The 12,654-nt window shown below is 39.0% G+C and overlaps 1 protein-coding gene across 3 annotated transcripts in view; it reads right to left on the bottom strand.

The window, feature by feature from the left end:
* Positions 1 to 639: 639 nt before the first annotated feature.
* LOC146690935 (uncharacterized) overlaps positions 640 to 12,654 on the bottom strand; it is a 99,018-nt gene continuing 87,003 nt past the window's right edge. For all 3 annotated transcript variants that reach the window (XM_085434129.1, XM_085434131.1, XM_085434130.1), the window contains 2 exons: positions 4,486 to 4,610; positions 640 to 885 (listed from right to left, as the gene is read on the bottom strand). In XM_085434129.1, coding sequence (XP_085290255.1) covers positions 703 to 885; positions 4,486 to 4,610 — 308 coding nt within the window. In that variant the 3' untranslated portion in view covers positions 640 to 702. The remainder of the gene's footprint in view (positions 886 to 4,485; positions 4,611 to 12,654) is intronic.

Genomic DNA, 12,654 nt, shown 5'->3' on the forward strand with positions numbered 1-12,654 from the left:
TTCCTTTCTAGAAGAAGATCCGTTGGCAGAATCCTTTTAATGAAGAGAGAAATCAAGTATCAAGATTTATGGATTAATCCCTCTTCAGCTCTAAAATACCAGAGATCTATATTCAGAGTCACAAGGTCACAAGTTTTGTAATTTAAATGAAAGGGTCTAAAAGGTGACAAATGAACAAAGCCCAGTTTCATTAGGAAGTGATTCTTATGTACATCTTTGAAGATTTATTGCTGGACAATCCCTTGGTTCAAAAGTAAAGAGAGAATAGAGATGATTAATCACTTTTAATGTTGGTGTCTCGGGTGACTTTCTTTCTATTTGTTATTGCCAAGGAAGTTCAAGTCCTCATTGTTGGCCAGGGAAAATGTTGCTACTTTGCAGGAATGAGCAGGGTCCTTTGTGCCCTGATTTATTTTACGTTTGAGCGACTTGAGGCTAGCTAGCTGGTGGGCTCTGCTTAATGCTACAGCATGCTGGAAGCCATTCCCTCACTACGGAAAATAAATAAATAAAATGAAGGGAAAAAGTAAAAAAAAGAAAAAAGAAAAAAAAGACCCAACAACAACAGATTTAAAGGCCACATTTTAGAATGAATTACATACAAGAGTATGCACCCTGCCATGATGTATTAGGAAGACCATAGAATCCACTTCTTCATCTCTGTAGGGTGAATGTGACCATTATAGTATGTGGTTAGCAAACTTATGCCACTGGTGGTGTATGAGCACACGCATGCACACGCATGCACACACACAAGCGGCTAAGACTTGAGAGAGGTTTGGCACCGGTAGGCAGCGTCTGATCCTCGATGATTGCTGAGCCTTGTAGTGACCTTTGAACCCGTGATTCACAGCTCTCTGTTGTGGGGCCTGTCACAGATTGGCACTGGGTAAAGAAACAGGAGAATTAATACTACACTAAATGTCAGGAATTCAAGGATTAGTAAGATCACGGAACCAGGATTTATGAATGAGCGGCATAGCATGGGTATGATAACCCGGCACAGTGAAGATGATAACAATAATGATGATGATAATTATTATCATCAGCAATTAAAAGCCCAAATGGCCGAACGACAGAGGAGAGCTAAATGAGCATCAAAGCTCCCTGGAGGACAGGAGCCCACCCCCGCCCTCTTTCTTGTTCCCTCCCTCCCATCGTGCCCCTACTTCCGCTCGGCTCACACCACCAGTCGTTCCAGCCTCCTGGAGGTACAAAACTCAGTGGAGTGAGAGGAACTCTGCGGCTGGACAAAATGCTGCAAAATGACAGGGACAATAATGACAATGAATTTCATGTCTTCCAGTCATAGAGCCAGAGATGCTTGGCTGGGCTGACTTGTCCAATTAAATTGTTACAGGTACAGCAGGAGATAGAGTTATTATCCCAGATTCTTTTGTCAATTACTCCTTTAGCAGAAAGAAGAAGGGCAGAGTTGAGCAGACAACAAGAGAAAAATATTTCCGTAATATGGGAGAAAAAAAGTTTCAACACACACCAGAAATGTGAAAATTATTAGGCACGGTAATATAATATTTTAAATACTCGTGCTGCTGTTGACTAGTCGGATTTTTATGAAAAAAGCAAAGGTGAAGCACCGCTTTTAAATATTTGAAAAACTCTTGCTGCTGAATGGTTAGAGTTTACGATCCCTTGTCCATGTGATTTATGTGTATGAAGTAAAAAAAAAATCATTTCGTACTAAATTATATTTTTGCCAATACAACATTTTCTTAGGGTAAGGAATGTCTATTTGTTGAAACTATCTGGCAATGATGGCTTGAAAAATCCCGGGGAGATGAACCCAAGCAGTCAAAACCCAATCCCCATTGAAGAAGGTCAGGACAGAAAATGTCACTGCCATAATGTACCCAGTTGTTTATGGGAAAAGAAGTGGAAAAGACAGCTCGAGGAAAAATTAAATACATGTAAATGGTGTAATGTTTGTGATCAAAGAAAAAGAGTCTCTATGATAAACACTATGGCTAAATTAAATCGTATTAACATAACAATTATTATAAACAGTTATTAAGTAAATACTCTGATGCATTTCAGATTCTCTGCTTTCTAGAGGTAAAAGAAGAAAAACACACTGGTATAAAACTGAACAAATATAAATAGCTCATGTAAAATACCCCCCTCTCCTACTTACTTCTGCTAAATGAATAAGGTTGACAGATCACTGCTCAGATAGTGGCCATATTCCCTCAGAAGTATGTTGCCTTTTTGCAGTACATGGGAATCCACATATCCTCAAATGCTAAATGAAGTCTGACAGATAGCCTAGAGAAACAAAGTTGGGAGTTTGAAGCTACAAGGGAGACCTTGAGTGAATGGGACATGCTATGTACACCCTGGCTAACAATCAACATATGCTTTGTTTTTCTGATGCCAACACCAGGCACATATAGCCCGGAGATAGATGGATCCTGGGACTGGTAGGAACGCGATGGCTACTGGCTATTTTCTGCTTTTTTTTTTGGTTTGTTTTTTTTAAAATGTTGTTTCTAATTTGTTTACGCTCACATAGACAGCAATTACACAGCTGTGTAAAACACAATATATTTAACTATATTACACACAAACGAATAAAAACATCCGCTGTATGCTGCACTACTTAAAATGAATGTTACTGCACAACATACAATTTAGCACCATGTATATATGTGTAAAATAATTTTATTTTTTTTTACTGCTAATACAGAAAATCAGTTGTTATCAAAGTTGAATTCTTAAATGTGTTTTCTACAAACTTGTTTTTCTCATAAGACAAGAAAAAAATAACTTTTTAAAGCACATAAAACAGGACAGACTTAGGGTTCTACAATTTGCAGTCAGATTGCTGCTATCAGCATCTCCAGCTGTGATAAGTGCTATAATTTTTAACATTACAAGTGAAAGTGATGCATACACTTTAACAGTGCATAGTAATGTGCACAGCACACTATATACTGCTCAAAGAAAGATTTCATGATTAGAGGCTTTGAGCAATAAACAGTGGCTCCCACAGCTTGTCTGTCTTGAGTCTGGTGGATTAAGAGAATCAGCACCTTGCAGCATTAGTGGAAAAAATAAAGCATTTCCATGGCTGATATGTGCCGAGGATGACTTGTTACTACATAGTCACATTCTTTTATCCCCTCTGTCTGCATTTTCCTCTAGGACAGCACTAAAAAAGACTTCATTTTATCATAGTCTTGAACTCTTTGACTGATGTTAGTTGGGCTAGGTATGGCTTTGTGCAAACGAGGGAGGTGTTCGGCGATGGTGACAGGCAGCATGATGAGTTAAGAAGGTGCCACGGCCCGGCAATGAAAGAGAAATCAGAAAATCTCCTATCCCCCTCTCAGTAATGAACCACACCTGTACACTGCTTTAAATACCAGAGAGAAGCTTTAAATGTCAGGTGCAATTAAAGCTTATGATTCAAGGCTGCACCAATCAAATCAAGGCCTCTGAGTTCAACCAAGTCTGAGAGAGAGCAAAGGCGAGATGGAGCAGAGATGCCATGGTCTACTCTTCCTTTACCTTACACTTCAATGAGCCTTCAAACCCAAAGGTGACTATAAAGTTTTCTTCCAATCGGCCGAACTTCTACATCTTTTCGACTCCACGGAAAGGTTGAGGGAAAGGTTTACCGTCTTTGTTTTGATCAGTCTTGATCATGTTTGCTTAAAAATTAATTAATTGAATAGTTTCATCAAATTTTAATCATAACCTTAATTTAATGTAATTTATTTGGAAGAAGTAGATGAAACAACACATGGGCAAGTATTTCATCTGATGACATCAGTGATTTATGGCAGTTCACTGTTATCAGAAAAGTTATTCCTTTAACAAAATAATATCACCTTTTTTGGTGCACAGTCTTTTTGGAAAAACTGGATAAGATCATATGTTTTAAGGGTAAATATACAAGCTGAAGGTTCAAGCTACCGGCTCCCAAATACCGTTGCTTTAATTTGCCCTGTGTAGCACAGGCTGCATTTTACTGTTGAGCTGCTGACTAGGCAGCTGTGTTTCCTCCAATCACACTAATTGGTCTCTTCTGCTGCTCACCTCCAGCATCCTCATATGTTCATACAGATAACAAAATAAGGCTCCTAAAGAAAACACAGGCTTAGAATAATGAGATATCGCAAAGACTGAAACGTAACAGAAAATTGTGACATTTTACTTTGAACCTGGGTGACTCGTCTTAAACAACTTATAGCAAAAGAGGGTACATAAGCCTTGTTTCACCTATTACTGAGAGATAATTTCCCAAATTTATTTACAGTGTGATAGCAACAGAGGTCTGCTAAGTTGTAAGAATCCTTTAAAACAACTTCAGAAAATTCCAGGCAGGCAGTCATTCAAGGCAAACATGTCACTGCTTCCCGTGAATGAAAAATGAACATAGGGGGGTAAATAAAGCAATATGACCAGAGGGACCAGGAATTCTGCGGATAAGTGTCAGCTGCGGAGAAAAAATGAAGCATTTACCTGTTTGTAATCCAATTTCATGATGGCTTTCTGTAGATATCGGACTCCTCCGTGAATGAGCTTGGTGCTCCGGCTGCTAGTGCCTGATGAGAAATCGTCTCCCTGCACAGGGGCAGTTTTGAGATCTGACAATGGGAGCCAAGGAAACACATCAACATTTGGATACTTACTGTCCCAAATCTTTAGAATGGATCAAGATGCTATTCGCATATGCACAACTTTCCACTGTAATATTCATGACGAGAACAATATTGTGGGGCCATACATATTCCATTGGTTAAAAACAACAATCATTTCTACCACTATGACAGCATGAAGCACAAAGAGCAACCGCATATTCTGAGACCACATTTAAAAAGAACAAAACTTAAAAAAAAAAAAAGAAACCTAGAGAACATATGCATGTTTTTAAACACCGAAGGAAGTCATATGACTTTCATAGCATTTTTAACAGTGAAATCGCTCTTTGCTTTGCCCATTAGAAGCTTCTTTGCTGTCCCAGATGGTCGATAAATCCCAGTTTTGAAAAGAAGAAAGGAAGAATAACTGAGGATTAGAAGAAAGGGTTTGAAACCCCCCTCTTCACTGCCAATAGACAACCAGGGCAAATAAAGGGGCAAAACATATTTAAGAAGCCTCTCACCAGCAGCATAGATAATTGATTTGGTATGTAATGGTAACCACATGAGGATGCACGCCCTTACTGGAAGAGAACAAAAGAGTTTTCATTTCTTTTTTTGGTGACTGGACTAAAGCCCGTAGACATGTGAAGGGGAGAAATCCTTCCAGTTCAAACGTACTGCTGCTCTACACTTTCTAGCAGACATGTGAAGCATCTTACAGAGGAAGCCCCAGAGAGGCAGCTTGGAAAGCAGCTCCACCACAATGGCAAGGAGGTTATGCAACATCAGGATGGAGAATACCCATTTGCAGTTGCAAACAGAGGCTGAACAAGACTCTGCCATGAAAAATCCTTTCGGAAAGCTCCTCACAGAAAATATTGGGCTGGTACTGTAAGAAAAAACTGGGATTTATTTGTTTTTATTACTTTTGCCTGTAAAACCCCGATACAGATCCCTGTACACGAGGGAAAATTGGATTTTTTTTTCTTTTTTTTACTAAAGAAGTTGGACCAGAAAATATTGGGAACCAGGATAAGGTGGGATTTTCCTGTTTTTTTTCTCAGTGTCAATAAATCCCAGATTTAAAAACAAACACACCTGTGCTGTTTACACCTCAATACTGTCTCTTAAAATTTACTTACAGGGGCAGGATGGTGTGCATGGGTTTAATTTAAAATTATCCCCAGTGTCCAAATGTATATGTCACCCAAATGAACTGTTTGACCTGTTGATGTGTTTTTAATACGGCTATGAGCCTTTCCAGGCTTTGCATAAACATATAGCACACCTATTTCAAGGCAGACTTGTGATAGAGATTATTATTATTATTAGGGGTAATCCTGCTTTTATGCATTTTTTAGGCTGGTTTATTGTAACACTAGAATTGCAGTCAGATCAATGATTGTAAAGATATTTAAAGGATTTTTAAAGCTTTTTCTTACAATAAGAAAAAATGTAAAAGTATATAGCAGCACTTTTTACGGCATACAGAAACTTATGCAAATACATTCAGAATTTTAAAAAAGGGTAAATCAATCTGACTATGAGGTTGTAATGAGCAGTTAGGACCCCTTAAACAATCACTTGTTGGATTTTATCTCATCCCTCTGATTCCCCTGAGTCCTCTCGATGGGGTTCTTCTTCTATCTGTTCAGTCCCCCTTTTACCTGTTCAGCCACCTTCACATGCAACACTCAGGCCTATAGCATCCATGCAAAAGAAATCCAGCCATCCATTTCATTGTCATATGACTCCAGGGGACAGTACACATTAATAAATGTGTTTCATTATTATGCATATGTCTTTATATTCCTTGTGATGGATTTAGGAAAAAGAAGCCATGTATTTTCTGTGACAAAGCTGTCAGACACCATCAAACAATAAAAAACAATACATCACATGCTTATTTATATTCCACTCCCAATAACATTTCAAAATAGTGTCTTTCGAGATTAATCACAGAATCTGCATGTGGCGAGCAGACGGACAACGCTGAGACATGTTAACAAGTAAACTTGACTAATTGCAAGACTGATGATGATGATGATGATAGAGCTGGATTATCTAAAATAAGCAAAGCAGAAGAAGACAAATGGCATTCGCTCTCAAGTTCACTGCAACTGTGAGACACGTCCACATTATGGAGGCACCATCAACCATTTGTTAGAAATAATATGCAGCAGGTAATAGTGAACAGAATGGAAACTAACTTTTGCTTAGTCACCTGTTGTTAATGAACACGTTTAAGGTCTGTGCAACACCGAGTGAAATTAAGTTACAAGTACCGTCTTTAAATCCACGTTGAAATTTTATTCAACAAACGCAATCTGAAGCATCCTTTTTATACTAATAAGACTTTGTTAACAACACTACTCATTGCTTTGCAACACTGAATCTCACATGTTTTTTTTTCTCTATTCTGTCAGTGCAGTAGGGCCATAAAATGAAAACAAGCCGCCTCCTTGCACTGACAGCGGTTCCCATTACTGCTACCTCCTCCTGTAATGCCCAGATACAGCTCAGTTGGTGAGCAACAGAAAAAAAAGAAGAAAAATCAGCAACGAGCTTTGCGGTGTACAGTGGCCTAAGCAATCCATTGCTTAAACAAACTGCATACTGCAGGCGTTGTGTGGTAGGTAAATTGCACATGGAATTTATGGATTGGAACTTTTCTTAGGTTGCACAAACTCCAAAGTCTTAATAAAAGAAATGTGCAATGGTAGAAAGTAATTAAGTACATTTACACAATTACTGTATTTAAAAAGAAATGTGAGGGACTTGTAATCTGCCTGCTTTAACAGGAGAAATGATATTTTTATTCCACTATGCAGACTTTACAGTCATAGTTTCTTATTACCTGTACATAAAACACTCCATAAACTTGTAAAATATAATACATAGTTAGTGTTAGCTCTTCAATATACTGGAAATCTCTCCTGGGGTCTGTCTCACCTTTTTCCCTATGACAGTTAGTATAGGCTCCAGAGCCCCTGAACTGGACAGGTAGATGGGTGGATAGTTAGTTCCCAAATATTTGACATAAAAAAAAAAACAGCATCTGAATGTCTTTGCAGGTTTTCCATCATCCAGGTTATAATAATTTATGTGCTCAAAAAGAAACCAACTGGACTTATTTATGAAATCAGAGTCTTCCTCTGTTCTCAAATGAGTCCCAGGTATTTAACCCACAGTGGGGTTGTCTTCTTGGTGAAAAATAGATGTCTCAATTATCTGTATATAGAAACTTAGCTTGCTACTTTTTTGTTACTCATAAGTGCTTGTTCAATACATAACTGTGTTCACTTTGAAAAACAAACAAAATATAATTTAAAAGAAAAACTATAGCTGATAGTTAATAATGACACACTAAAGTGGTCACAAACTTACACAGTGCAGCGGTGAGTGGTTTGATGATACGATGCCACATTTTCAGTGTTTCCCACATGTTGTGCATGTATCTGAGATGTTGTGCTGAGACTCAGGCAATTTAAAGAGGTAGAGTGCGCGGTTATGAGATTTAAATGCTAAATGCTTCGTGCACACTGAACTAAAAAATCTTCAAGCTCAACACCGCATTTCTTTTGTTCCTCAGGAATACATCCACCAAATGTGATGAACAGTCATGGAGAAATGCAGAGAGACTCATATACAGAGATACATTCGCTTAGTAGTAAGACTAAAAATATACATTGTACTTGTTAACTGATAATGGTACTTTTACTTTTTCTTCCACAGCGATCTGAATACTTCTTTATCACTCGATACATGACTAATGCAGCCTTTCCTGTTTGTGGAGAAACAGGTCTGCCTCCTCACAACACAGTTTGGACGGTTCATGGCAAACTGAACCCATGAGAGGAAAAATCCTCTCCTCCAGCTACTTAGAGGGGAAAGCCTTCCAGCTTATGCAAAGCTTTATCCAATTCCCTCATTATCCATTCTAGGACACTTTGGTGGGGCCGAAATGGAATCGCAGCAAATTCCAGTACACAAAGAAATCTGCCGCACTGTCTGGCCTATCGGAAGAGCGTGCCTGTGAAAACTGTAAAATCTAATCAAACCTCAAACGGATCGGATGGAATAAAAAATTGTTTGAAGCAGAGCGCATATGCTTATTAGTGATCTACAAAAATAAATGATCTGGGTTTGTTACTTTTAAGGCAAGAGTAATCAACGCTTTATATCAATGATCTTTTAAAAGTCCAATAGCCAGTGGCACTGACATGGTATATAGGAGTCTTTAAGGTCCACATTCATAACTATTAGAAAGAAATTCACTTTACAATATTTAGCGTCCTCTCAACCTTTCATAATTCAGATATATTAATAATCAAAGAAACTGACAAAGAAACTAATGGTTTGTCTGATTTTCACTGGGGCACAATCCAGCCAGCAATTGATTGTGAAACCAGGGACACCTGCAGCTTCGGAATACATTTTCACTTTCAGGAGGATTGAAAAAAAAGAAAAAAAACCCAGCACCACGAGGAAATATTGCCCCACCACATGAATATGCAGGGAATTGATACCAGCAGTGTCATTACTAATGTTGCTGCCAATTACAGAGCATGTCATGACACTGTGATTCATGAATATTCATCGTTGACTGATATAGACAGCAGCAGTATGCAGAGGCTTCTATTCCCATTTTACTGTCTCATTGTGAATGGTGAACAGGTACCTCCATCATGCCATGGAGGAGCCTTCCAGCTGCAAGACAAGCTGTTCCATAAGGCATTGCTAGTTAACAGTGTGTTATATAAAGGTGTATAAAAGTGATGAAGTGCACCCTGGCTCTAAAGAGCAGGCATTAAAGCATATTAAGTAGACATTTAAGCTTGTAAAGTGGGAATCTAGAAATGGAAAGAAGACACTGAGCAAAGGGATGCCTTCAGGGTCTGGCTGTTCAATTCTCAGAAAGTTTGATACCTGCCAGTGCTTTGAGATGAAATGAGGTTTGTAGAAGCGACCGGGAGATTTTGCAAACTATCTAGGCTGCAGTTTAAGGAGAACGGCGCAACTTCTTTTCTAATTTAAATCCAATTTCACAAAAAAAGACAATGCAATTTAAAGATGGAGCGACGATTAGTTCTTTAAGAAGTGGAAGCCTCTTTCTCAGTTCCCACTTATTCTTAATTTGAGTAGCTTATGTGCTCAATACAATAATGAGAAAGTGGTGTTTCATGGAGTTTTCACAATTTTCTGCAACTTCACATGCTGCATAGTGTTAGAGGGAAACGGTGTTGTTATTCTGTAGGTTATTTCATAAACAAACATATGTCATATCTAATATGATTGCTAAGAAGCAAAAGAAATTCATCTTGTTAAATGGTAAATGTGGGACGACTTATGCCAAAGCAATAACCATCTACAACAAAAGTGTCATTTGCATGTTACAAACAGCTCAGGAAGTGTTGATTCTTAAGTAAAAAGAGCACAAAAAAGGTAAAAAAAAATGTTCAGTCCAATTAAGTTATTCCATGACCAAGAAAGTATTGAACAAAACTGCTGATATTGATGATAATTGTACCTATTGTCCCTATATTTTATTTTGCTGCTTAAATTAGAACACATAATCGTATTTGAGAGCTGACCTTGTTTTGCATGAAAAATCTTCTTCTGTTAAATCTTTTATTATAGCTGACCTGTAAATGTTGTGCAGTAAAACAGTACAGTGTTCTCCACTGCAGCTGGCAGTAAGAAATAAGTATGCATGTAAGTCAGAATTTTACTACAGTACTTTAGTAAATGCACTTTGTTTCCTTCCGCTTCACATAAATGCTTCACTTGTTAAACACTTGTAGAAGAGTAGCCTGTACTTTTCATTGTGCTAAAATGCCATGTACTTCTTTTGCAGGTATCTGAACACATATTTCACTACTGAAAATGACCACTTTTTTTAATCCTCTTTATTAACCAATCACAGCAGCAAAGCTGTAATGTATTATACTGAAATGCAAATGTTGTTAATAAAGCTCTTAAAATGTGTCAAATGGAGCTGCACAGTATCTGAGAAGACTGCACCACATGGTCAGTTTGGTCCATACCTGAAATCCATCTACTATATGTGAACATTACATCTCCAGAGAAGGGGAAAAGGAATAGACTATATCAAATCGCCCAAAAAAAATAGTGAAGAATACTTGCTGGAGGTAAAGACGTTAATTTGAACCGACTTGTCAAAAGGAATTAAAACAAAAAAAATTGACTCAGAAGTTTCTTTGCGCTGGGCCTGTTGCTAATAACAACCACACTCATGATGGAGACCAGTGAATCAAGTGGGGCTCACTGTTCGCATCCCTCCTCGCACTCAGGGTCGAATCCCCGGGGAGCTGGCAGACCCTGGTCTCACTGTAACTGAGACTCATATGGTATCCTTTGACCTTGAGATGACGAGAGTGTCTCTTCTACTAATAAAACGCATTTCCCACAGAGTTGTCGATTGCACCCGGGGAGAAATTAATAATGGGGGCTCCCACGGTGATAAAAGAGAGAGAGAGAGAGAGTCAAAGCTACACATTCTGGCATTTCTACAAACAAACCTAAACATATAATCTTCCGTATGATTACAACTAACCCGTTAGATTCACATCAGACTGCCAATTAACTGTGCACATAAATAGGAAGTTAATTACTCTTCGGTAAAACGGCCAATTAAACGCTAACCGAGCTTAATTTTAAATGGAAAATTGTTACCAGTCAATAAAAACCAAGCGGCGTCCTGTCATCAGCGTTTTAAGTCAAAATAGTTTTTGTGTTTTTTGTGGAGGTTGGTCACATATTCCACTTTATGTAAATATATTTACATGGCTGTAGGATAACTGTTGTTTAATGAGCCGAAATCATGATGACACAAGACTGGGTCAGTACAATGTGAAAAGCGCCATAATCTATGCAAGTCGAACAATATTTTACTTCCGGATATCCACAGTTCAGTGTGGGGAAACTGTAATTTACAAATCCCGTCTTATAGTCCACCTGAAAACGACTGGGCGTGACCACACAGTCTTAATGGGGTTAGGTTAATTAAAAGGTTAATTGTAAGAAACAGCAGCTTTGTGATGTATGGCTGGCGAACAATAGTGTCCTCTAGAGGTGAGTGTAACCATGATATACAGTTTTCTTTCCCCCACCCCTCTTCTTGCGCACTCTTATTGTGTGTGCTGTGAGTACGGGGCAGTACATAAAACAGCTTCAAGACTGATGGTTGTTCTGTGGTTCATGTAATAAAGCAGCAGTCCAACAGCAATAACATATGATGCTGCATGCGGCGCGATCCTGCTGTAGCGTGTGGAGCCACATCTCTGCGAATGCACTTTCTGCTCGCTCTCTTGGGCCTGGTTCCCAAGCCTGCGTACATCTAGAAAGATTTAGGCCAACTCGACTGGCTACAAGGTGTTGGTGTAAGATTAGGCGAAGATCAGTTATTCCATCGCTGCAGAACAATAAGGCCAGCAGATTATTTTGGCGACCGCGTCAACTTGAGCGTTTTCTGCGTCACTCTTATTCTGCGCGCTGCTATCACGTTTCCCTGTTTTGGGTCCCCCATGACAACTGGCTACAGGCCCGCTAATTATCCCCCCTTCCTCCTACAGAAGCGCTCTCTCTCGCGCGCGCACACACACGCGCTACCAGCGCTATGAATAGGCAGCCCACCTCGCAGACCCCACCCCATCTGAGGTCTAAATTTGGAACACAATTGAAATAGCCTACAGAAATCCTGTCAGAAGATAACAAAGAATAATATTGACCCCTGCTTCATTAGGGCTATTTCATACAACTACAGTGAGTCTAGCATTGTGACGTTGTGACATAACTGTGCCTTATATGTGTCCCGGTGTACACTCATCTTAATTTCACATTCAAATACCGACAACCAGGCCATGCATAAACTCAGTGCTAGTAAGGAGACGTGTTTCCACTTAGGGGTGTGTGTACGTTTGTTTTAATGCCACAAAAATACACCGCACACTTGGCTACATATTGGCCTGCTGCAACCTTGGAGTGTACCTTCATTTCTTTTGGAGTAGTGCATGGTAGTAAATGA

The sequence above is a fragment of the Copadichromis virginalis genome, linkage group LG16 (genome assembly GCF_057382275.1).
Source record: "Copadichromis virginalis isolate Kocher_CV1m ecotype Utaka linkage group LG16, C_Virginalis_male_GT1.1, whole genome shotgun sequence".
Taxonomy (NCBI): Eukaryota; Metazoa; Chordata; class Actinopteri; order Cichliformes; family Cichlidae; genus Copadichromis; species Copadichromis virginalis.